The sequence below is a fragment of the Lagopus leucura genome, unplaced genomic scaffold (genome assembly GCF_019238085.1).
Source record: "Lagopus leucura isolate 7727_CA_CO unplaced genomic scaffold, USGS_WTPT01 Super-Scaffold_1, whole genome shotgun sequence".
Lineage (NCBI taxonomy): Eukaryota > Metazoa > Chordata > Aves > Galliformes > Phasianidae > Lagopus > Lagopus leucura.
The window spans coordinates 10318227-10345880 of NW_024962250.1; the positions used below are offsets into that span (position 1 = coordinate 10318227).

At 37.1% G+C, this 27654-nt stretch overlaps 1 protein-coding gene across 7 annotated transcripts in view; it reads right to left on the minus strand.

Moving 5' to 3' along the window:
- Positions 1–27654, minus strand: part of PCNX1 (pecanex 1) — an 86255-nt gene that overhangs the window by 43888 nt on the left and 14713 nt on the right. For 2 of the 7 annotated variants that reach the window (XM_042873480.1, XM_042873460.1), the window contains exons 4-8: positions 24440–24485; positions 23449–23538; positions 20070–21770; positions 8088–8220; positions 3805–3986 (exon numbers count right to left, since the gene is read on the minus strand). In XM_042873480.1, the coding sequence (XP_042729414.1) occupies positions 3805–3986; positions 8088–8220; positions 20070–21770; positions 23449–23538; positions 24440–24485 (2152 nt within the window). The remainder of the gene's footprint in view (positions 1–3804; positions 3987–8087; positions 8221–20069; positions 21771–23448; positions 23539–24439; positions 24486–27654) is intronic. The other 5 variants (XM_042873508.1, XM_042873498.1, XM_042873470.1 and 2 more) reach the window with 4 other exon arrangements.

The following is a 27654-nucleotide window of genomic DNA, read 5'->3' on the forward strand; positions in this document are numbered from 1 at the left end:
CGCTGAGTCTGAAGACAGCCACATAAAGGTTCACATATTGTACAGACTGATGTTCCCACAGATAAGGGAATCAATGAAAGCAACAGAATGATGAGCTTACATAGATTGAACCTGGAAGACAAGTGGCTCAGCATCTGCCTAAAGCAGTAGACTGATGTTTTTCTTCAGTCATATTATTTGCAGCATATTTCTTAATTTTCCATCCAATAAATACTTCTGCTTCAAACCTTCCACACTAGTTCTGAAAGATGCTAACAGCTTTTGCACGTGTCAAAGTCTACATCGTTATTAGAATCATTACAGTACTATGGTAAGTAGTAGGTAAGTATATTTCTTTAAATCCTATTCAGGACAACAAACAAAGCTATCAAAAATTTGATTATTCTATAGCAAGGAACTCTCATTTACCAACGTCAGTATTTACCTTCAGCAGCAGTATTAAAACTTAGAAGAAGGTGTTCAATTTTTAGTTTATATGACATTTATCAAAAGCGTAACTTATCCATTATATGCACAGTTCCACAACTACAAGAGGCACATTTTCTACAGGAACAGAGGGAAATGAGTTTGTCTTCTACTCATACCTTTGAAAACGTCTACTTATATATATAAAAAGCACTGAGAAACTGACTGATCAGCACAGATATCTACCTTTAAAGGCAGTATGGGAAGTTTCAGTCTTCAACACCACCATGTAATTGCCTTTAAAAAAACAAAATCCTTCAATAAATCTGAGATATTGTTGCTCACACAAGCGATAAAAACTAGAAGAGGCAAATGTTGCAGTACAGCTGCATCGTAAAGCTCCAGGTGATTACTTCTTAAGAAAATAAGACAACCACCTATGTGAGGACAATAGGCTGTTATTTCACCCTACATTCAGACACCAGACATCTGTTCTAGTAGCTTAGTACTTGGAGTCTGAACTACTTCACAAATTCTAATAGCCTCCAAAGCAAGAACTCAAAAATAACACCCATCACCTACATACTGAAGAATATTTATGAGTAGAAGGCATTAGCACTGCCATACTATGCTCTGAAGATGATCATCCATTTCAGTCGTGGCGTCCATTTTACAGCCTGTTGTATTCACATTATGTTAATCATCCCTGCAATCATTCCAAATTTTTTTTTTGTCTTTCATTCCTCATGATTTATTTCTTATTCACTGCTCCATGATAAGTTTCTTTCTCCACCCTTTCAAATTCCTTTCCCCTCATCATTCAGGAAGCAACAACATAACGTGTAAAAGTCTTTCTACTTGGAATCTGGAAGACCACAAATAATGCTTCAAAGCTTCCCTTGCCTTATTCAGCACAATGCTCTGCAACTGTTAAGAACGTACAATCATCATGAGACTGGACACAGACTACTTATAACCCATTAAGATCCATCCTTCACAGAATATATCACCAAAATCAAATTAATTAATCTTTGAAACAAACGAACAAAAAATGTGTCATTTTGAGAGCTAAAGCTTCATATCAGCACACATACAGAAAAAAAAAATATGCAGAAGCACATATTGCATTTGTGCACTAGAAAAAAGTTTTTAAATGCAAACAACCTGATTGATCATCTTCCAGATGAGCTGGAAAATGCTAACAATTTCAGTAAGAAAAGAAATTATTGCGCACACTGTGTTGACATATGTGCATTATACATCTTCTTATTCGCTCCATTTGGCATTTTTATTATTTTTAACAGTGATTAATATCACCAAACAAAGAAAAAACGAACAAGCAAACCAACCACAGAACAAGCTACTACCTCCCTTCTTCCTCCAGCATACTCTCTCTGAAATAACACAACAGGATCATCTCCCTTCTTGTCAAGCCTGACGAACGAACTGCAAATGTGAAAGCCTGCTCCATTTTATCAGCTATTCTGCTCTAATAAAAGAACACTGATCATACAAAACACTTTGAGAACAGGCATTAGTTCATAATGCGGATTTTTTTTAAAGCCTGCTGTAAAAACAAAATCATTTGATTTTTAAGAATAAGAACAGATTTTTTGCTATAATAGCTTTCACAAAGAAGTTTCTAAACAGATGCTTGAAGCTCCAAAACAAATAAATATGAGATGAAAAAAGGATTCATTCAACTGAGCAGATCCTAACAGTTTTCTGCTTCACAATGGCAACGTCTTGCTCCATAATATTGTACACACAGAACTTTAGAAATTTGTATAGCTAAACTTATCTGAAGACAGCAAATGTATTCCATTCCAAGTGCAGCAAAAGTGACTGCTAAGAGAGCCTAAATGCAATGCTGAATCTACTTCAATTTTCACTAAATCACAATAAACGTAACTCTTAAATAATTCAAATTGAAGAACTGTACATAAAACTCTGAATTCTATAAAACTTGATTGGTGTGGGCAATATCTATCAAATACAACACCAGTAGCTTTAAGAACAGGCCTTAACACTAACTTTGAATAGATATGACCACAGTAATCCCTGAATTTTAGTTACATCCCAATGACCATTTCAAACAAAAAAGTCTCCAAATTAAGTAGCTAAAAGAACTTGTAGCTTTATGCGATAAGCTTTCACAGTTTAGAGATTCATACTCTTAAGCACTGATTTTTCTATCTAGAAACTACCAGAGCCACAGAATCTAAAACAAGAACATAAGTATCACATAAGAAGGCTGTATAATTTAACATATCTGTAGTACCATTCTATAACTGCATTTCAGAGAATATCAGAATTGTTTTCTTTTTTGCTTATAGTTATTTTTTCTTATATTGTTGTTAGTAGGTAGAGAAGAATAGCTACTTGCTAACTGAACTCTTATTTAAAGGGGAAAAGCCCAACAATGCTCGAAATCTTCCCCATAATGCGACAAATCAATTATCTTTTACAGCAAGGTTACAGTAAGATCTGTAACAAGTGTTTTTAAGCAGTGTTCTAACCCAACCTTCACTTCTGTGTTGTCACAACTGGTAGCTATTTAAAATACCATCACTAACAATCAGCAGCTCTAAACATGGAGATCATAGCAATCTGAGCAGGAATTCCATGCTAACACTGAAGTCATCACCAGTTCAGGCCACGAACAGATAACTGCAAAGATCCAGGCCAAGAATTTTTCCCTACTTGTCTCCACATTACTGTGTCACAGGAGATCAGTCACTTACTATAATCATCTGAACTTCCTTCTCCTTAGCAATTTTATTAACTTCAGAGAAGCTGATAAGCAGTTAGAAATATTACATTAAATAGACCAAGAAGAACTGAGGAGCACCAACCATAAGACTTCAAAAGCGATGGCATCTGAAACAAGAAGATCCATATTTTCTTCACAGCTCAATCTCCTACTTTTAAGCACAAATTAAAACTACCCTCCTTGATGTGAGGGTTTCTTTTCAAAGAACAACTATGCGAAGCTCTTCTGAAAGATCAAGTGTTCCTAGTGATCACAATAGGTATCTTTTAAGGAATCAGAAGTTCCCTCAAACTTACTAACAATCCCACCCCGATTCTCTTTGACAATGCAAGGATACTCATGTTACATGTGCTATATAGCTCAAATACAAAGATCTCACATCACTGCTACTTATGCATCCTTAGAATGTTTCCCACTTGGAACAAATGTTTCCAAATTTGTTAGACAAAGTGTCTGGAAACGAGACAATGAAAGGCTGGGCATTTATGGGCAATATTCCCTTCTAAGGAATGTACCTACAAGATCCAGAAACAAAGTTCAAGTTAACTGTTTTTCACTGCATTATTACCAATATAGCTGCTGTATTAAAACTTCCATGTCATCAAGGTTACATAAGGCCTGCATACCAAGTCCATCGTGCAAACTGCTACCGCCTACAGCAGATGCAGTGGCATGTGATGCTTCTAAGTGGACACTCCCATTTCTCACCAGCAAGGAGGTGCTAGCGCTGAGCACAGCTGCCTGGGAGGGGGAGCGGGACTGCACTTTGGCCTGGGAGGACTGCTGGCCTTGCTGACCATCTTGAAGGCTACGAGAAAACACGGATGGGGGAGACATTACCGGGAAGGAAAGGAAATAGCTAAAGTGAAGAAAAACAAGACTTTAAAAAAAAAAAAAAAAAAAAAAAAAAGGTAAAATTACAGCATTCAGAAGCCATTTGTTAGGGTTAAGGTAACCCGTGAGTTATGTACAACAACTTGCTTGGACACTAATGTTACACTAGAACATACAAAGACACAGGTCCCACTCAAGCTTTTGGGAGCACTGCTCTTAGGGCCCAGCTGGGGAAATGCTATTCTTACTAGTTTTAGTTTGTGGGTGCGAAAATAAGTTACTGATGGTTAGTTTAACTGTATCCTGTGATCTCTCTCCTGTACAACAGAGGCTATGACATTCTTCTCTCAAGTTAGATTGCTCATGGAGGTATGACTTCAATTGTTCTGCTTTTGTTGTCAAAACATCACCATCTTCCTTGCTATTACTCTGCAGTCTTCCTACAAAACGTCTTTAAAATTAATTAGAAATCAGACATTGGCAACATACCTTGTGGATAACCACATTTGAACCAGTAGAACCAGAATTTTTATGGGGAGTACCTCTAACAAGTTATTAATTGACAAAAGTTTTAGGACTATTTTAAAGTTATTTTGATAGCACGGCCCTGACAATGATTTTGTTGCTTAGTACTCCTTACCGCAACAAAATTCTTCTAAACCCTGAGATAGAAATTAATTCTTCAGAGAAGCGTGCAAGTTTAAAGCTATTAGCAGACAACATCTAAAAATGTTAGTCCTCTTCATAACCTTCTCAATGCAAAACTATTTTAAGAAGCTGTTTAACAAATATTAACAATATTTTTAAAGCAGTTAAACATTAAACGTGGCAATGTCTCCAAATACAAGTGTCACACGCATTAGAGCCATGCTGTAAAATTGGTGGTTTTATTATCCTTATTTTATACATTTAGAGAAGTTATGTCAGTCATTAGCTGGAGGACACTTCTTCAGATTAAGAAATCATCTTTTTATCAAAATAAAATACAAAATTATATTAAAAGTTTGTTAAAACAAAAATTCTTCATCTTCTGTCTTAGAGCATTCCCTTTTGAAATACAGTCTCGACCACCTACTGCTTTTAACATTTCACTACACACAGTGTGATGCTACAGCTGGCAAGTGAGATAACTATAAGACCTTACTAAGAGTTGAGGGTGTCTGTCTGATGCAGTTGTGTGTATTTTCTAGAACAACTGATTTCACTTTTCCTTAGAACATCACTGCAAAATAGGAAAGTGACTATAAGACCAGGTGTTAAGAACAGATCATGCAAAATATAACAGACATGCACGCAGTTGACGAGGTTAAAAATTGCAACCTGTACTCTAACATATCAGAATCTGAAGCTTTATTCAGTGCTTTACTGTTTCAGACAAGGCTACATGGCAACAGAAGCCCTAAGAAAGCTCACAAACTTGCCAGCTGTCACTGTCTCACTTAAGTATTATCAGCAACACCAAAATAATGCTGTCTTTCCATTTAATAGTAGCTAGGTAGCAAAAGGCATACACAAGGTGTCCTTTCAGAGGTTATCCACACCTGTCATAGTAAAAACAAAGCAAAATATTGGTAATAACAGACTGCATTCAAGGAACTGTTACTCTCTATTTTATTTAACTATTCTTAAAATTTTGCTTGAGACTGTCACTTATATTCACTTATCAGATGCACATGCATATACATCATCAGCTATATATGATGCAAATCCATAAATATGTTTGAAGCAGTCAAAACACTGTCAATGCTTAGGCAGGATAAAAGGAGAGTAAGCTGTTTTGTTTTTTTTCGTTGTTTCTTTCCTGCTTCCCTTTTGTTATTTCCTGGTTACTTAAGTAAACAAAAAGAAAATACACTTGCATCTAATTTAGCTTAAAAGGTGCAAAATTTACTAGACCAGGTTTTATTTGTCTACTGCTGCCAATTGTGATAGCATTATAGACCTATCTTCTACTTGACATTCCCCAAAATGAACAACTAGATGCAACTCAGACTCTGTGGAGCCATCTCCATGACATCTGATTCGACATCATAGTTAGGAGATCAGGTGATTAAATTTTTTTCTGTAAAGAATGGAGAAAAGTAACATCAGGGCCACTAGAAATGAGTAAATCTAATGTTGTTTTAAGTTAATGTAGGAAGTCATATTGATTAGCAGTATTAGGAACTAGACAGAAGTGGCTCACCACAAGTACATATGGGTATGCGTATAGTTGCTGTGGTAAGGAAAGGATTTTGGTGGTAACCAGCCAAAAATGTATGTCCTTTTTATGTTACTGGAAGAAATAAAAATCACACAAAAATGAAGTTATCCATATAAAAGAAAATCAGACTACTAATCTAGAAATTAGAAATAATCTGTAACTGTAATAAGTACAAATTTTCAGATACACTCCACAGTTTGCGGTTCAAATGGAATTTCTGTCAAACAGATAAGTAAGCACTTGGGTGCTCAGCTGGCCTAAAACAATTTAGCTCCAAACCAAAGGACAGTCATTCGGCTGTACAAACATCACTATGCAAAGTAACCTCTCTCAGGTAAGGAGCTCTAAATACTCCACACAACTTTTTACTGATCAGTAGATAAAACAGCACCGCCCACAAAAAAAGCCAGCAGGAGAAATGGAACATAAGAGTAGAACAGCAGTGACCTAATAGGAAGTTTAAATATCCCTCACTAAGAAAGTAATGCACTATGTTTTGTTCAGCAAGACTAGAAATGTAACAAATTTATCTGAAATCATACAATGAACTTCTGCCACATCCTGTACTATCCAATTCAATTTGCAATGCAGAAGAAGTCAAGCCTTCATTTGTTAGGTTTTAGGCACTGTTCTAGCCATTCTCTTTCACAAGGAAAACCTAAAAATTCAGTAAATTCAGCCTCTGGCTATTTCAGTTGCACTATAGAAGTCACCAACATTTCTCCCCAACCCATTTTCCATTTATTTTCTTTTTATCTGCTCACTTTCTACAGTATTTTACAACTAAAAAAATCCACACAAATATTCCTAGAACACAAAAATAGACTGGTCCTAGTGCTACACGTTAGTTTAGGATACACAGTAGTATTATATATGGTATATATGGTATAGGATATGTAGTAGTATTATTAAGAATGTGAAGGAATAACGACTATGTGCTGTATACGTATCACGTTAATGGGAAGAATTACTTTTATGGGTAAATGCTCCTTACACTATAGGCAGTGTTATTCTTGCCAGATTCTGCAACACTTGAGGCAATCAGAGAACCAAAAGATTTAAAAAGCGAAAGATTTAAAATCATCCTGAGATCACCATTTCCACTGTTCGAGGTCACAGGCCGAGCAAGGAGATGCTGTATGTAACACACCACTGGGTTCAGCACTGCTATTAAATGGGCTAGTGACAGATTGCCATGATGTACATATATATACGCTGTAAGCACTGCTGAGGCATGCAGTGCCACACAGTTAAATTTCATATATGGAGCAACACTGTGTGTTTGGTAACAAAGGCACTGTTATTACTTTATTGTTACTCTTTTCCTGGAAAAAGTTACAGGGCGTTCACACTATAGTTCACCTTTATTTTAGATTTGGATCCGTTGCGTATATTATTTAATTCTTCAAGATGCTGAAGAATTGTTGTTGTTGTTTAAGTGCTTCTCTCTCATTATCCACATAAATGAAAAGTGACTACAAAGATACTAGACCCTAACGCTTACTTTCTTTAAGGAAAGAGAAAAGCAAAATTGAGTCAGGTAAATAATATTTTCTTGGGTCTTTTTTCTTGCTTTAAAGTTTCTGAAGTTTTTGATCAAAAAAAAACATGGAGTCTGTTAGCATTAGTTCACTTCATTATTTCTCTAAAATTAACTGTAACATGTTAGAGACTGGCTACCCTGAAAATTTTGAAAATAGTGCCACATATACATGCACAATTCAACAAGCCCACAGTGACATGCAGTGACAGCTTGAGGAGGTTATGGCGGGGAAGGAAGTAAAAAATGCCTTTCTGGCAACACTGGTGGGTGTGAGGAGAAGTGGTCTGCTGCATGCATGCTAAATACGGTGGAACATTTAGATACCCTACCTGAGGGGTGATCCGATGAGCAATGTAGGAGGGGTAGGGTTACTCCCTGCATTGTGCCGGCGTCGTACTGCCTGACGCCTAAATGTGCTGCGTTCACGTCGAAATGTGACAGTCTCCTCGCTGGCTTGTGCTGCTGCATCAAGACAGACTTTAGGTCAAAGAAGAACCCATCCTATTTATGTACAAAGTAACTTAAGACTCCTTTCTTCCCCCTGACCCTCCCCAAATTAAAGAATTCCACTTGCAACAGAAAAGTGGCTCATGCGCTGACCGTTCAAATAAACTGCTGCAAGACAGGAGCACCGAACAACTATTAGTACAGATCCAGGGAGGGAAAGCAGAAGGGAGCGAGGGGAGGTCAGGGAAGGGCTGCATGTTTGTGTGAGGTTCTTTTAAGTGCAGCTAGCTCCATTTTTTCCCCAAATTGAAACAACCAAGTTTCAAAAGTATCAGATATTCCATTTCTTACGTTTACAGAGGGTGGAAGAAAGCCTATTCTCAGTTTCCCCCATTTGATAGATAACAATAAGAGAACCCCCAAGGAAGCCTAGTAATTCTCTCACTCCTCACTACAAAATTCTCTTCTTAATTCTATCACTTCTGCCAAACAAGCAGAGCTGAGTTTTACTTTATCACATCCCTTCAGGGGACACTTTCACAATACAGTGTTGTTTTTATTCCTTTTTTTTTTCCTCATAAGCATGAATAAATGCACGTTGCCCTCTTTACAGTAGTTGTCCTATGATTTGGAAAAGCTGGCACATAAGAATTAATGTTTTGCTTTTTCAACTTCTCCCTCCACCCCCACTTCCCCTCCAAGAGTCTGGTCCACCTACAAAGCAGCACTGTGAAACAAAAGTTCATAGGTATGCAAGACGGTCAGGCAATTACCCCTTTGGTTTTGGCTTTTGCAAATTCTCCCTTCCCTAAACCCACTTATACTCCTTAAGTTTCAGTCTAAAGAGAATCATTTTTGCAGTTTCAGACTTCACAGCATGCCTACAAACTCAGTATCCCTCCTGAGCCAAAGATGACCCTTAGCCTAACCAATTAGAATGAGGAGCACTAGAGAGCTCTGACAGGTCACAAAGAAAACTGGCTTAGGCAGGCAAGTGGAAGAAAAAAACTTCCTACAAAAATCAACACAAAGGGAAAATTAAAATCTTGAAGGGGAAAAAAATAATAAAAAAAATACATATATGAATTACAGCCTGGTAGACAAGAAGCCTGTTACAGGACTGAGAAAAATCAAGAATTATGTCAAGCAAAAACAAAGGAAAACACTGCTGGAGCAAGATTTGTTATGGAGAGGCAGCAGAAAGACTGCAGGCAGAATAGCCCTGGTTCTCTTCAGCCCTCCAAGTTAAAACATTCTGCCATTAAGTTTTCCAAAGTTACTAGAAAAGGATGCAGCACTAGTCTACAGAGTAGCAACCTACTACTGCCGTGTGCTACTGCCACAGCTCTGACAATACAGAAGGCACGAAAAAAGAGCCCACTCACAAACCACAGGTTAAACAAATACTGTACATGAAACTTCAACCTATAATTTGCTCTAACAGCTAAAAAGCTACATAAAGAAATTATTTTAAGACCAATCTTAAAGTTACAAGCATTTCATTGTCAAAATATTTAGAAAATCCTTAATTCAACTGTTTCTGTTATTTTTAAGAAAACCATGAGGTGAAAGCGAGCAAACCCACACCTCCACAATCAGTCTTTCGTTGTAAGCATGAATAGGTGATAACCGCTTTTAAGCATATTTCAGCAAGGATTCAGTTAAAACATAAATCATTAACCTTTATGCTTCATTTTAATACACAGTTTAATTTCTTTCTGACTCTTACATTTAAGAGGACAAGTGAAACACCAGACAAGACAGCAGGAATTCTGAGCTTTCTTTCTGATGGACTCAGTTAAAGCACAAGAGATCAAAAATCAGGCACGAATTTCAGACACCAGTGTGTAAATCTCAGCTTTTCCAGTGCATACATCAGCATGCACAACTCACACATGCACCCAAAACACAGTTTCTATTGACTTCAGATGCAAAAGCAACACCATGCATTTCTACAAATCAGGCCACAGTTAAGCAACACAGAATAAAGAACAGCAATTGATCTTAACTGATGCGTAAACATCTTAGCTACCATTAAGATAGTGATAGCCTCTATTTACATTTTAATTATCACTTGCAGTTACGTGGCAAAAGCATTCAACTTCAATTCTTCTTAACACATCTGTTTTTATTCTGATATTCCTTCCTCAGCAAACACATCAGCTGCTGCAGCAATTCGAACCTAGCTTATAGAAACACTAGAGGTCCTTCCTACACAGCTCTGATCTACCAGTGAAGCAAGTTTACTTCCTGAACAGACAGAGGTGATCTCTTGGGGTAGGGAAAAACAAGGAAAAAAAAGAAAAAATTAAATATAAATGAAAGATTTAAAAAAAAAAAAAATTAAAAAAAAAATCCACAATCTAAATTCCTATCTACTTCCAGATGAAATCTAAACATGCATAGGCAAACAACTCTGGCATTCACTAGGTTTTCTGTCATTTCATTAAGCTTTAAGATAAGTAGGTTTTGGTGTAGCTTTCTACATAATCTGCCAAGGGATTTTGGATTTATCTTAAAAGTTCTGGTCAGTACAAATACGTTCCTCCTGAATGCAGCTTGTGCCATTCCAGATCACTGAGCAAGTCTATTCGCTGCTTTGAAAAGACAGCAGAGCTTTTCAGCCAAGGAGCTGTGAGTCTCCTAACATTACACAAGAGCTCAAGCTACATGTTGAAACCATGACTTAAAAATTGAAAAAAAGCCCAGTTGTGCAGAAAGGATTATCATTTGTTTGAAGTGTGGAGAGCCACTAAATTAACCAAACAGAGCTTTTGGGGGTTAAAAACAAACAACAAAAACAAAAAAACACCTCACAAAGCAATACAGGATCTAAAAAACAGGTATGGAAACTACGTTAATATGCATTATTTGTAGTTCTACTTGTCCTTAAAGAAGAGATGCAGTATAGCTACTCCTGATTTTACAAGTAGCAGGATGAATATCCTCCAATAGCCACTACTATGCTGTAAGACCTATTTAATCAGGGGGAAATTGTTTTAATATAAGCAAGCTTCCTGCAATATTTACAAAGTAATACGTTTTGATGTTTATATAAAAAAAACTAAAGAAAATATCTCAGTAGGACAGTAGCTTTTCTAAACACACCTCTAGTCTAGAGCTCACACTTCAATGCTGTGACTCACAGTCCTTTATCCCAGATTCCAAGAAAATGAGATCTAACATACACATGAATGTAGAAAATTCTGACCCAACAGAGAGAGGTAACACAGACCGTGTGTCTTCAGTTTTGTGCGTGGCTGGTTTTTTTCTGTTTGTTTTGTTTTTTAAATCAGTCATGACAAGCCTTCCAGTTTACAGAATGTTTGTTTCAAAGTTTTTATTCCCCTGCTTTTTCTTATCTTTTGTGTTGGAACACCACACTTTACTAAAGTCAAGAAATTTACACTTATTCTGCTGCATGACACCACGTGCATTTGAGCCTCAAACATTAACCACTCTCAAGATCAGGAAAAAAAATAAAACAAACAGACCAGATTTGAAGTTTAAAGTGCACATGAGAAATGCAAACCTACTTCCCACAGATGCACAAAATAAGAAGTAAAAATCTACGGACAACTTCATAGCAAATTAAACCCTTCTAAATTTACTGCCAAATAAAATCTCTTTAATTTCAAAGAGAAAAAATTGTTATGACTTGTGTTGTTAACAACTGTGTATCTGCACACATATTCATTAATGTTTTCCCTTCTTTTCATTCTTTCATTTCCATTCTGATTGGAAGAGGGCCAAACCATCATTTATTAAGTCATAAGGACATCACTTCCTGAGTATGCATTTGGAATGACATCTTCCCAATAAAAAGCTCAGATGTATTCTTAGGGAAAACTCTAGAGTGACAGCTTACAATGGCACCACTCCTGGAACACCAGAGCATAGCCTGAACGATCCCCTCTTTGTGGGCTATGACTTCCTAGAATTTCTCTTTTTACAGTATGTAAAACAAATTGCCTGTCAATTTCTAATTCCTCAGTTTTAAAAAGAAAAAGACATAAGGACTTGCCTTTACACTTCAACGCACAATTAGCTTTAACAAAAGATTAATGTTTTCTTTTACATATGCATACAAACCGAAAAAGACATTTATGTCATCCTGCATTTATCTATCACTTCTTCTGATCTAAGCTTTAAGATTGAAAATCATGAAGCTTGAGATTGGAAAGAAGGAAAATAAACAAAAATTCCCAAGCTTTACTACATCAACGAGGCTCACTTCATTTTGGCTAAGATAAAATGCTAAACCTAGCATCCGATTTTTTCTGATGAATTCTGACATATGGACAAATTCTTTTCATGTAAGAAGATTCCTGGGAAGACATGACACAGAGGCACTGATATGAAAAACCACAGAATTCAACAGATAAAAATTGCAAAATTGTCTGATTAGAAAGCAAAGACAAAAAAAAAAAAGCAACAACAAAAACAATCAACTACAAAATAGAAATAATATCCCTCACTTTTCTCAAAAGAAGAAAATAGGTCATGAAGTCTAAACTGTTTCGAAAATTAATCCATGAGGCATAGTTAGACTTGTGTACAAAACACAACATCTGGACACTTCATTTCTCACCGTCAAACTGGAAGCTGTGCCCTTTTTCAACCACTGGTAATGATCAACCTCACAAACACTCAGTCAATGCTGACATCAGTAGTTTAGAGCTCACGCATTCACACTGTCAATGAAATCTGTCTTCTAACCTTGAACAAATTTTGCTAAATAGCTGAAGTTTTGTCCTTCTGTATCTAGCATCTCATTTGTGTTGGGAATGTGAGAAAAGCCGTACTTCTCTTCAGAAGATATAAAGAAAGTTGAGAGAGAATAAAACAGTCTGTGACAGTCAGCAGCAGTAACAGCTTGATTTCCCACATAAGCATTCATTACTTTATGTTTTTTCTTCCATAAAGTTTATTCTCATGTACCTTAACACTACTTTAAAAACTTAAGAAGGAAGGAATTAGTTCAGTCTATATCTCCAATATAGCATTATTAGTCACTGTGGATTACACACCATTATTAGACCAAAAATTCCAAGAATTTGAGAATTACTTGAGATGGAAGGGAGCCTTTAAAGGCCATCTAGCCCAACTCCCCTGCAATGAACAAGGACACCTACAGCAAGATTAGGGTGCTCACAGCCTCTCCAGCCTGACCTTGGCTCCATGGACAGGGCAGTGCTTCACCACCCTTCTCATAAGAAACTTCTTCTCTATATCCAACCTAAATCTCTTACAGTTTGAAAACATTTCTCCTTGTCCTACCACAACAGACCCTGCTAAAGACTCTGCCCCTTTCCTTTTTATAGCCCCCTTATATACTGAAAGCATTTCTTCAATCTCTCTGTTGAAAAAACCAATGTACTGGCTTATAGCATTATAAACAACAGTGGAAAATTACAAGATAAACCTAATGCCAATTTCTGAGGGAAGTTATAAGTGGATACGTGGGCAGCAAGGGAGAGACTTCATAAAGCAGAGGAATACCTCTGTCATATCAAGTTTAGCTGAAAAACAGGACAGAGAAAAAACAACAGTATACTTTTTGGAAAGCAAAGGTAGTCACAAAAAACCAACCAAACAAACAAAAAAACCACACACAATGAACCAAACCAAAAAAGAAAATTCAGAAGAAAAGCCCAAGGCTTCAGTGTTGTGATTGAAATGTATTTTAAAAAGTTCAGAATGAGATGAGAAGAATATAAGTTATGTCGAACAATCTGGAAAGGCGAACCCTGTCAAGTAGGGAACAACTATGACAATGAAGCCATCTGTTTTGAATTCTGAACCAAACATTTTTTTATAAACCAACCAGATAGACAAATTTCCATAGTAATACCAAAGATAGAATTCAGAGTCTCCGTTCATCTACTTCACCATTCTTCTTCTCACTTGTATTATTCCAGTATTAAAAACTGTAGACATTACACAACCTTTTTAACTGTAGTGTTGACACACTAGGGACAGAAGACCTAAAGCAAATCTACTAATCTGATTCTCTGCCCTGATACAGAATAGGGGGATATAACCCTATAATTTAGGGAACTGGGTATTATTAATAAGTAGTAGTATGTTCATGTAGTAGAAAACGTTCATATCCTACATTACTTTTTAGGAAGCCTATTATTTGGATTTGGATTTAAACATCTTTAGGAATAGATACGTTAAGTCTTTAGAAGACATAGCCTCTTCAGTATAAGTGGTATTCATTAGTACATCAGTTACAGAAAATCATGCTTGCTCTGAATGGGCTATTATTAACTATAATATCGAGTTACATTGCATAGCTACATTTGGCAGAAGCATGTAGCACTTCCATTACAGTACAGAGAGCTCTCGGAACTGTTTTTGGCTGTCTGTGTAACAATAAATTCAGATATATCTATAAAAAAGTGGCCTACTAACTTCACTGTAGTCAGAGTTTGATTTACACCAAGTACCAGAAGTTCCCATGAGATTTCTGCTGGAAATGAATAGTCACGAAATTCATCAACATACATCATTTGTCAACAAAATCCAGCTATTCTTTCCAAATCAAGTAAAAAAATATTATCGTGAGAAGTAGTTGCACAAACACCATCAACCTATGACATTCACAAAACCTCAGTGCCACAGCAATGCAAAGCATTTTGGAGGAACCACTACTTCTAGTTTGAAGGTTAGAAAGAATTTAACTAGAGTCATTTTCTGAGTGCTGCTACCAATGGAAAATAAACAAAACTTTTTTTTAATTTTACTTTTAGTATACACAGCAATGCTGCAGAACTCATTTTTCCAACAAGTATCCTGGATTTCACTCATGCATCCCCACATAACTTTATGTGAAATACTTAATATTCTGGGCATAAAGCACTAAAGGAGTATGTTTCCATTAGATTAGCAGGAAGACCTTTACTAACAGTACTAAGGGTTTTTGGCAACTATACACATCCCTGGTTCTCAGCAGCCACTGCTAGGAGTCAGACAAAACTTGTGGTTTTTTTGTTTTTGTTCTTGCTCTCATCCCTCTGGAACAATGAAATTCAGGAAAGCTCAGCGTTACTGTGGTCATAAGCCTTCTAACGAAAGTCCTTGTGTTATCCATAAATACCAGAGAGGGGGCAAAACAAGTAGGACAAAGTTCCACGCAAGATATACACAAATAGCTTTTTGCTGTAGTAGTTATTGATGAGCTATTTTGTAAATGCAAGATTTATTCTACGTGCCACTACAGTGGCAAGTTCCAGAAATACAGACTGCAGAGCTGCGTTCCAGCCATGTCTATTGCTCCCCATGCTGTTCTCATCGTTAAGTGATGAACATTGTATCTCAGCCCGACTCAGATGACGCAGGATCCAAAACTCGGAGATATCTCTGTAAAAACTAGTCTTTACATTCTTGCACACTGAATCTGTAATAGTCAAACATTATGCTTTCAGAATCAAACATTGATAAGGGCTAACATTAAAATTTCTATTTCATTCTTGATCCAAACGTTGTGCACACCATAGCATGATACTAATTGACATACAAAAAATAAAATAAAATAAAATCAAGAAGGAGAAGAGTTTCTTGACTTTAACAATGAACCTCATATGCAGAAGAGCCCTTTTCTGCTGGCTAACCTGCTTATTTTGATCCAGTTGTAGAAGAGTCCTGTAGAACACAGGAATAAGATAGCTTGTGTGCAGGCATGCACACACAACTAGATTGCATTTACAGTGCACATTTCGCAGTCTATCATTTCTAAACTTATCAGAGTTTGATTTCTCCCCCATGCAAAACTGTTTGGCTGAACATCTGGAGCATGGATTCATTTTCAGAAAACAGAACCAGCTTTAATTGCCTTAACTCTACATTGATGCAACCCAACAGAAGCATGGAACAGCTCTGTCACACAAAGAACAGCAATGACTTCAGACCACTGGAACCTTACACGACATAAGCATAGTAGGTAAAAAAAGTGGTATTTTGGTAACAGCAGACATGACCATTTGCCACAAAGCACCAGTCTCAAATTCTGTTTTTAGCTTCAGATTCTGTCCAATCCTTGCATGCAGATACACAAAGCATCTATGTACAAATACATGCAGACTTGAGAAGCCGAACAGGTTTCCATATGCTACATGAAATGTAAGACTCTAATCCAAGCTCACAAAAACCTATTTTGCCTGTTTACAGTGATGTATTATAGGCCAGAAAACAACAGGATGAGCTGTTACTTCATAACAATATGCAACATACAGCAGGAAAAGTGTCACACAACAATTTTATTTACAAAAGCCTCAAGTACTTAAAGTGATTAAATAAATTAATTTGTTAAATTTTAGCAAGTGTAAAAGAGCAGCATCTTAAAGGGTGTGTCTTTTACAGGTAATAAAGACTGGAAGAGAGCACATGACTTTTCAGGTCAGCTCAAGTTTTACAAAACACCACTGTGCCACGTACAGAATTAAGTTGGTTCTTTAAATCTTGACAAACAGCAATACTGAAATAGCACATATTTGACAGAAGCCAGGCACACCAGAGTATCAAGGTGGTATTTCCAAAGAATATCACCAGACACAGTTAGACAACTCCACATCTAACCCATAACTCACCAGTCACTAAGTAGCCTGCAAGAGTAGCTAAAAAAGTGATGGTAGTATGACATCTTCCATTTAATTTTGGTTATACATGCACCACACTGAAAATATTTAATTAAGTACAGAATTTCCAAATGCTGTTTGTCTGCATTTTGATGAACTGCAATTTTTACTCAAATGCACAAGTAATCATCTCATAAGAAATGAGTCACTCACCACTTCCTGGCATAATAAGATTAAAATCAAACTAAGTTCTATCTGTTGAAGAAACAATCGTAAAGCATCCTGCTTAGTAAGAGAATACTAAGTAATACACATTTTCACAGTTCATATAAGAATGTACTTCTCAGTTACTTCCCTGGAGACCTGAGTATAGAGTCATTAATCATCATTTCACTTACACCTTATCTGAAAATGAGGAACTTAAAGCTGCTGACTGGAAAAGGGTATAAATTTTTCTCCAGATGCACACTGGAGAACCAGCTGATTTTCAGAAAGCTATCATAAGCAATCCATAAAAATTCAAAAATATTTACATAAAATTAAGTAACACTTTCAGCAGGAAATGACACTACAGAACTTGCAAGTCAGAGCCAATCAATATCCTGTGATTTTAGGAAAATCTGAACCAGGCTTATTCCACAATTCACGTAAATAAAATAATGTCTTAGTTTTCTCAGATAGCTTCTATGTATACACATACACAGTGCTTATTTACACTACATGTTTTTAAAAACACTCCCAAATTGAGAGTCACTATTGAGTCAACTCAATAGTGGGAAATACTATGAAGTAACTTCGATTCTACAAATTTACAACATTTTCTGATAAACAGTAACCATAGTCAAGCCTTGTTTTCTTCTTTGATCTTAAGATATAGCCATCATAGAACTCAGAAGTTCTCTATGTTGAGGAAAAAAAAACCCAAAAAAACACAAACAAAAACACAGCTCCAAAACAAACCCACAGAAACAAAGCACAATAGGAAGGAATTATTCAGATAGCCCAGGAACAGATAAATTTAAACTACTGTCTTGATGGTAGACATGACTGCATAAATATTAAGTAATGCAAAACAAAAGTAAATGTTTTTGTTCAGTGTTCAGAAAGGAACACATACAAAACCCTGCCCCCTCCAGAAACAAACAATCACATTCATTTCTTATAAAGGAAATGTTTCCTGGGATAGAGAGGATAGGATAATTGTTACTGAGAATTTCATGTCATTATCAGGTCTGGAGACCCTGAATCCAGATCATTTCCCAAAAGCAGCCCATAAGCTCACAGGTAAGTAATAGTTGGGTGCTCTCCATTTACTGAAAATACCAGCAACTTCAGAATGACCATTATCTAAACAAAGTTCAAAGAAGAATCTGAACATTTTGATGCAAATACCAGCAAGACTCCCCTGCTTAGGCTGCTCTATACATTTTGTATCTCTAAGATTGAAGTTAGACACGTTCAGTTTGCTCTTCCCTGCTATTTCACTCATTAAAAGACCGATCAAAATATTTAGCAATATATGCCAATCAGCGCTGCGCTGACTCTTTCATCTTCTACTGACGACTGAATGAAGTTTACTACGTTCTATAAAATAAGGTACACGAATCCTCTGCATGTCTGTAAAGAACCTAAACAGTTTTAAGATATAATAAATCAAAGTGAAATTGTGCGCTGATGAGAGCATACATTCAAGACCATAAATACATAAAGCAGACCTTTTATTAGTCAAATAACTAAGTGCTATCAGTTTAACAAGGTGCAATATGAAAATGCATTAAGTGTTTAACCCTGAGTAAGCACTAAGCTAGCAAATGGAACTTTTCACTAAATACTACTGCAAAGCTCTCTGACTAGGAATAACAGAGTACTCACACATTAAGCTTCATTAAGTTTCCACTATCCCTTTTATTTTTTTTTTAATGGAAGCATCTAAATATCTGTGAGCTAACTGTAAACCAGTCAAATTCAATCAGTAGACACAAATGTGGTTTTCCGTGAAGTAATTCTATTGAGTAGAGTTTGCTCTTAAGCCACTGTAAGAGAAGAACCATTCATTGGTCACATTTCACAGAATTGTATCACAGAATCACAGAATTGTAGGGGTTGGAAGGGACCTCCAGAGGTCATTGAGTCCAACCGCAAGCTCCTAGCAAAGATCTAGCAAGTTTCAGCTCCTAGTGACTTGAAGTCTCTTTTACAATGTCAGAGACACTATGCTTTTACTGTCATTACTATTCAGACTAAGTTTGCTACAATTTCTTACAAATATTGCTGCCTTTATGTAAAGACAACTTATGAAACATTTGAGTCCTTAGTTAACAAGATCTAGGCATTTTCATAGGTATTTCCTTCAACAAATGTCAGAGAATGAGGTAGTTGGTAAACCTATAACACCTTCAAAATCAGTTTAAACCCACTTATCTTCCACAACATGAAGAGCCCTCCAGTTAAGGCTGTCAATCTAGCTAAACAAAATGAGACTGAAACATTATGACAAGTGATAAACAAACTATCAAGAGCTGCAGAAAATGAAAAAATGCCCTTGTTAATCTATATTAATGCTAGCTATGTGAGTAAACTCGGTCTTACATTACACCAAACAAAGCAATAGTTACAGAAAGAGGAAACTACACTCCTCTCTCTAGCACAGGAAGGTAAGCATGTTCTCATAATGAGGACAAAACAAAGAATCTGTAAGTAAACAACAATGCACAGCCAACTTGAACAATGGCAAAGCTAAGCAAAAAAAAAATCCCTAGAAGAACTCAGTTTAGTAGTTAGATCATCATGAGAAAGCACAATCGAAGATACTATTGCAAGGACATTTTTTTTTTTATATCACACTTATTGAGTTCATTCACCTGATAAGAGTTCATTTAAGAGGCAATAGTCACTTCAATCAATCCCATCTTACGTTTTATAACCTGCACAATCTTTTAACCACAAACAGTCCCAATTTTGCTGTTAACTTTTTAAATAGTATGCAAATTGAAAATTTTGACTAATACAACAGTAAGTCTGATTTGATCACAAATATTAACTATAAGATACAGCCCGAATTTAACAGAGACTGCCAGTAACAAATCAGCAGATATGTCTACCTAAGTACTTCATAACATCTGTTTGAATTCAGCTCTCATTTCTGCAGATCTTCCACGAGAGAATGACTGAAATGCTTTGGAAGTGTTTTACTGGCAAGAACAGATACAGGAAGACACTTAAGCATACCTCAATTCTTTAACAAAGTGTGGCAAGGTTACTTCTGGCAGGTCATTTACTTACCTCCACTTGCTGATTCTTGCTCTTCCCCTTCAGGAAATGTAGCCTGGCTTGGTAAGCTATTCCTAGAACGAGTGACTGACTCTAAATGTGAAGCCCTTCCCAGCAGAGATAGCTCATCTAGCACCTCTCCCTCTTTGGCTTCCAAATCAGATTTTGAAGTGGTTAACTGTTTTATGTTACCTGGTGTCATTAAACTATTTGGATCATTTAAGCAAGCTACAGTACCACTGTCCAGGCTTAGTACTCTGGCACGATTCTTGGCACTGTTTGTGCTAGAAGTCCGACGTGTAGATCGTTTTTTGCTAATTCCTTCAGAGCTCACGTGGGTTTTATGAATATTTTCAGAGTCTGTGCCCCCACGTTCTTTAGAAACATATTTGGTCTTTAGAGCACTGTACTTTCCCTCAGGAGACTGGCATGAATGGGATGTGGTGCTGGAAGAGCTATCACTGCTGAACTGATGAGCTGACTGCATACTTGACGTCCTGCTTAAGTCACTTTGATCACTGGAGTCCTCGTCATGACAAAACACGGCACTGTGGGGTTTAGTACCAGATACACTTCTGAAGGAAACATATTCCCTGTGCCGACTTGAATCAAAACTACTAGCCCGTTTTTTTCCTGTCCGTCTTCGGCTGGACTTGTGGGTAGAGGCTGTTCGATGTATTAAGCTAGAAGATTTGGGTCGAACATCTCCTTCTTTTTGTTTTCCACTAGTTTCTTTAGAAGCTCTTGAATCTAACAACAGAACTACTTTCTCACTCTGCTCATCTCTTTGTTCAGCAGCCTTCCCAGGTGGCCTGTCAGCTTGCGTAGTCAGTTCATTGGCATGTGGGTTTTTATTGGCCTCTTCCGAAGCAGAGGCACTAAGACCCTTCTGACTGTGCATCTCATTGGATGCATTAGAACCCTTTACCTCTTGAACACCACTAATAGAACTCATTTCCACAGCAGTCCTTTCACTACTAGTCCTTTTGTCAGTAGTAGAACTACTGTCATCCTCTGAGTCAACACCACAGTCTTTTTTCTTACCATCCTTTTTCTCTTCTCTAGGAGACTCCTCCTCATGCTCTGACAGCACACTTTCTATATGCGTAGAGCTAGTATGTTCACTTTTATAGCTACTGATGGTACTGTTAGTGTCACGATCAGTCCCACTGCAGTAGCTTTCTGTTGAACCACTGCTTCTAGTACTCAGGCTTCTCAGACTGTCCACACTTTTGTCTGCTTTCAAGGATTTGCTCTTCCCACTCTTAGCCAGTGGTTGAGGGCTGCTACTTTTCAGAATGTCATCCAACTGAAAAACTCCTGAAATGCAAGAGTTCTCAGCCAAGGACTCTCTAGATCCAGAAGGGGGCTTAGAAGCTTCTAACTCACTGACAGTATCTAGTCCTCGTCTTTGTTGATAAAGAGGGAAGTCATTCAGTGAAGCATCTGGAAAAGCAACAGCAGAGCTAGAAGTCCTTGGTACACCTCGTGGTCTGTGATCCTTTCTATAGGAGTGAGAATGCAGAGTTATAAGCGAAGCTACTTCTGAGTCACACACACTAGCTTTAGACTCGTCCACAAGCTGATTGTTCGAGAGGCACAATTTATCACTGTTGTCTCGTGGCAAATCTTGTCCAGAGGATAGTGAAGGCTGGATGGAGACAAACGAGTCATTCGACACCAGACGAAAAAGCTTCCGATCAGTTGCCAAATCTGTTGAAGTACATATTCACATGAATATTTTACAAGAATATTTACAATTCATAGTTTGTTTCTCAAATGCTTTTTAAAAACAAATGAATTTGCAAGGACAATGCTTTATATCACAATTTAAAAAAACTTCTTAATGTCCAGACAAGTCTGACAGCCATTATGCTTTTTAAAAAAAAAAAAAAAAAAAAAAAAAAGCAGCAGCTAAATCTTAGTAGGTAATAGAAGACAAAAAGAATTCCAACTAGCCCACAACCTCTTTTCTTGCTCAATGTGTCTCAAGGTTTATACGTGTTCCCCTGACTCTGCTTTCTGTCTCACCTCCTGCAGGCAGTAAACTGTTTCACAAAAATCTTCGCTGATTAAAGAAAATAACTCCCCTCAACTCTGAGGGCAACAAAAACAAACAAAAAATATATACCACACCTAACACATACCTTATAAACTTGTGGGTTTCATCAAAATCATAACAGAACTCTTTAGGAAGTTACTGAGATTAATTCAGACAGTGCTGAATTACGGTTTGATGAAGAGAACAAGTATTGCCTGCCCTTTCAAAACTGATATCCTACTTCTAACATTGACTCTGTGAAAGCAAGTCCCAAGGATCTGCTATCAGCTCTTGTTCAGGATCATTGTTTCCATTACCCATCACAAGCTTTCTCCTGTACAAGGGTCCACCTGGAAGTTGAGAGTCAGGCTATTTTCCTTTACATTTTGTCAAAAAAAAATATAAAAAAAATCCAGAGATGAGGTTACGTTAGTACAACTGCTAATTTTTGCTAAGGTTTATAACCACATGTAACTTAGAAGATTTAGCAAACAGCTCCATTATGAAGTGGAAGGAAGCTGCCTATTACAACAGCACCATTGCCTGTGATGCGACATCATAGATATACTTTCTGCATTGTATCACTGCCTGTCATCACTGAATACATTTAAGGAATCTAACAGACAAATCAGACCTGCCAAATTGAACTACTCTACTTTTTGAGTTAACTTCCTGTTAATCATCAGATACTTTAAAAAAAAAAAAAATCAGGAAACAAAAGATTTCCCTATGGTGCTATGCTCCATTTTATTTTAGTTTGAGAAGATTTTTTTTTTTTCCTGGCAACAAAGCTAAATGAAAAATGAAGTCTGAAACAAAACTGGAAGAATGAAGAATGCAAGCTAGCATTTTCCTTACAGATTAGGAAAAAGCAACTACAGGAACTGTGTTAGCTCAAGTACTGGAAGCTGTCCTTAGCATAGAAAAACCATTCTGTGCAGGCCTGTTACTAGAACAGCACACCTATTCAGAAAACATCATTTGTCTGCAATGGGAAACAGAGCAAAGTAGTCAACAACGAAGCCCCTGAATTCCACATCATTTTCAGTATAACAAACTACTTAACAGACACACAAGTTAGCTATCCTTCAGCAGCAAGGAGACAACGCAATAAATATTTATCACCTGCTGGAAAATGCAAGAGCAGGAAACATGCAACCCAAGAATAAAGATAGAAGGATTCAAGCTATGCATCCCATGAACTTAAAGTAATTAAGAAAAGAAACAGAGAGCTTCAAGATAAAGTATTTTAGATTCTATCAAGAAACTGCATGAATGTATTTAGGCTGTTTAGCAAAGGGTCACTGTAACAAAACACCATGTTTAATATGCAGGAAAAAGAAATCTTACCTTGTTCTTCACTCCCTTCTTTACACAGGCTAGAACTCTGTCCAAGACTTAAACTGATATCATCAGAGGTCTTGGCAGTGTCAGTATCTCCTGTAAATATTAAGAAAGAACAGTACTAGTGCTGAAAATATTAACACACAGATCTACACGCACAGAAGATTCCTCATCTGTCACAGAGCTTGTTACCCTTATTTCCTCATGCAAAGGCAGACAATGCTAGTTGCAAGTTACACAAGATTTAATCTTTTGTTTTTGAGGTATATATTGCATATATACCTATTTTGTGCATAAGAACGTTTTCATTCAACTACACAGATCTCCCACAGAAGACCTGTAAAAGTATCTTAAAACCCAATGAAACTGATTTTTAAAAAAAATACAATTAGAGATATATACTTGAATGTTACTTTTTGCAATGGCTGCCAATAAAAATGATGGGTAGACTGTAACGAAATATTTATAAATATTAAAAATGGACAAAGAAAAAAGTGAGGATGGTAGAAAAAAAAAAAATCAGTTTTCTTATTATCAGCTTAATAAGTATACAAAATAGCAACTTTCCATATCACAAATAATTCATCTCCTCCCTGCCAGTGAAGTTTACAATGGCTGTCCTTAGACAATATCCAGACATCCCTGATGCTAAGTAACCATAAATATTCAAGTCACTGAAACTCGGTATCAGAAGAGTCCCTGGTTAAAACAGGACTCAAAATCATAAGTGAAAGTCCACTCAAACCAGTCCGTCAGCTCAGCAATTAAAAAATAACAGATGCTGTACAGAAAACATAGCACATGCTCCAAAATGCACTCTCTGAATGTTTTAGATGCATCATTTCCAGCTGTCAGGTGGATTTCCTCCCACTAGTAAATTATGTCATCTTAAAAAAAAAGTTTTTAAGATGAAGTATTTGGAAACAGCATAGTAAGCAATATTATTAGATTAAAATGCTTCCACAATGTAATTTTTAGAAGCAGCTAAAAACCTCACCTTTGATTGTTGCTGCTGTTCCCAGACGAGATAATCCAGATCCAACCTAGAAACAGGGAATTTTGTAAAAAGCTGTTGGATTACAGTGATTAGCCAACTGTATTTTTTGTTACTGCAAAGCATGCATCTGCCCATACATCTAAGGGATATTTTTAAAGACACAAAAGCTTCCAACAATACCACAGCACTGTAAAGTCATTTCTACCTCAAAATATTTCTGCCAACAGATGACAAAGCACCTAATTACGCATCCAACTACATTGCTATTTCTTTGTTTTATGGCCAACACACTTAGGCATTTTACTCCATTGATTTAAAAAACTACTGCTTCTAATCTGGACATTTTCCTTGAAAATACTTCATGGGGAAAATGAACTACTACTGTGGTGATCCACTAATAACTGCTGCCATAAAGCTGTATGTTCAATGCAGTACCAATGGGTGCCTAAAATGTTTAAGGGAAACACCACGTCAATATAAAAATTCTGTTCAACTTAGTAAATACCAAGCTAAATCCAGAAGTTGTTTGCCTTGGAAGAGATGCACGCTTTCAGCAGGGTTAGCTTTGAGGTTTATCAGAGAGTTGATTCAACAATTAGAAAACCACAAGGACATTACATGTTAGTACAGGGGAAGTGGCAGCAGCACACTTCCCCTTGGTTGACGTGCTGAATAAGCTTAGATCAATTTAACCTAATCATTGGCATGGAGCTGTTGAAGCAGGTCCAGAGGAGACCACAAAGACACTCAGAGCATTGTAATACCACTCCTACAAAGAAAGGCTGAGGGAATTGGGCTTTCTCATCACAGAGAAATCTCTGGGGAGATCTCAGTCCAGCCTTCCAGTACTTAAAGGGAACATATAAACAAGATGAAGATTGACTTTTTGCATGGTCTGATAGTGAATGGGACAAGGAGAAATGATTTTAAACTAAGAGAGGTGAGATTAGGTTAGACATCAGGAGAAAATTCTCTACTCAGATGGCAGTGAGGCACTGGCACAGGCTGCCCCAGAAGCTGCATGCGCCCCATTCACAGCCACATTCAAGAACAGCTTAGTGGAGCCCTGAGCAGCCTGATCTAGTGGGTGGCAACCCTGCCCACAACAGGGGTTTGGAAGTAGATGATCTTCGAGGTCCCTTCCAACTCTAGCTACTCTATGACCCTGTGATTTTCCTTTATCTGATTCTTCCCTCTTGTTCCTGCTAGTGCAATTTTTCTTTTAATAGCAGTTTGATTACATAGACTACAATCATCTCCAAGCAAGTAAATTGAAGTATTTATTGAGCTATTTTTAGATACTAGCTACAATCATATTCCAAGTTTTATTAAATATCTATTTTCAGTCATGTTCAATGGCCAAATAGCAGACGTCCCTCCCTATTTAAGAGTTTGATAGCCATTTAGGATTAGTCTGCCTTTTTATGTGCATTCTGTAACCTCTAGCAAATGCTATGATGAGATGTTGCAGAGAATTTAGGCTTTCCTTTAGTAATATTTCCACCATCACCTCCCTCAAAAAACTCACAAAAAAAACAGCACAACTGACAGGTAATTAAATCTCTCAGAAACAGGATAGGCAAAGGGCATTCAAAGGCAAAATATGAACTTGAGAGATTTAACAAAAGAAAGATGGCAACCGTACTTTACTGTATAAATTAAATTTCTACTAATTCCTCTCTGTAAGTATAACAAATCTAACATTCTCTGAACACACATGCAGATTTTACCCAGCCAGACTGCAGCATAACTGCTTTGCTACAAAAAAAATCAAAACCTGTTTAATTAATTTTCTTCACTGCACTGCCAAGCACACTTCTGTCAGTCATCTTGCAATTTTTCAAGTTTGGTGATTTTTTTTTTTGACCTTCAGCAATACGCTCTGTCTACAGATGCTGTAGCTGAATGCAAATGTATCAGCACAGGAAAACTGAAAAGAACTCAGTTGCTTCCTGTACACTTACCCTGCTGATGCTTCAAATTCAATCACAGGCAACTAGCAAGCACTAATTTTTATCAGTAGTTTCAACTGCATTAAAGCATGAAGCATAGAGTATGGAGCTCCTTCACGTGCTTTAACACTGCAACAGTTTGGTGTGGAAAATGCTCTTCAAATAAAGGTGTCTCAAAGAAACAAGAGCCCTGGTCTACTAACCTGCTCCTACATGGAGCAGGTTAGTATCGCTTCCTATTCCTTGAACACTACAAACCCTACCTATGCTGCATAACAAGACATTATACAGCAAGAACACCAACATAATATTGCACTACATTATATGCTGCTAGCCAACAGAGCTAATCGGATGGACTTGTTATAATACCAAGACAAGGATTTCCCCTCCATCCAAAAATAGCTTCTGTATCCTTAACAGAATGCTGCAGTGCTCTCTGGCAGCATAACCTTACAGTCAGGACAGTCAGATCTAGTCATCCTATGATAAGTTGGTAAAAGAAGGATGCCATATCTGGCTCATCATCACAAGCTAAATGAAAGGAACAGTACATACAGCACTGTAAAAGTCAAATACAGCAGACATAATAAAGGAACAGAACAGCTTCCCAGCAAAACCACAAAATGAACGGAGCATAATGAAGCTGTATTACAATCCAAGAAAGGCAAGTTCTTCAGCCCTTCCATCTGGAATACAGCAGCCCATATTTAGTGTCTTCCTCCTGCTCCTGCTGAGGCATCAAAATTGGGAAGATTTTGCAGAGGTAATCTAAAGATTAACAGTTTTATTATTTCCATTTCAACCATCTTTGTACTCCAGCAAATTAACTTTTTTTTTTTTAATGCAGAGTCTGAATCATCAGAAACAATGATGTTCAAAAAGTCATTTAGCACGGCAAGAGATAGTGGTGGATACATCCTAAGAAGAGTTAACAGAAGCCTCCTCAAAATTAATATAACTGATGCTTACCAATCAAGTGTCTAAATGACACATATCAAACAGTTAGTTTGTGCCATGACTTTGCAGCTGTGTTCTATCTAATGGCACACTTGTACAAAAGGGAAGACAAAAGCCTGTGACAGCAGGTCTTACTATTTATCTGACCATGTTCTGAGCCATCTTCCTAAATCAGAAGAAAGCAAGCTGAGCAGAAATTGAATACTTCCTGCTGGGACTGTAGTTTGCCTCGTAAAAGCCAGCTGTTCTTAGAAGACAGGACTGGATGAGCAGGAACTGAACAGCTCGTGCAACACCATCCCAAAC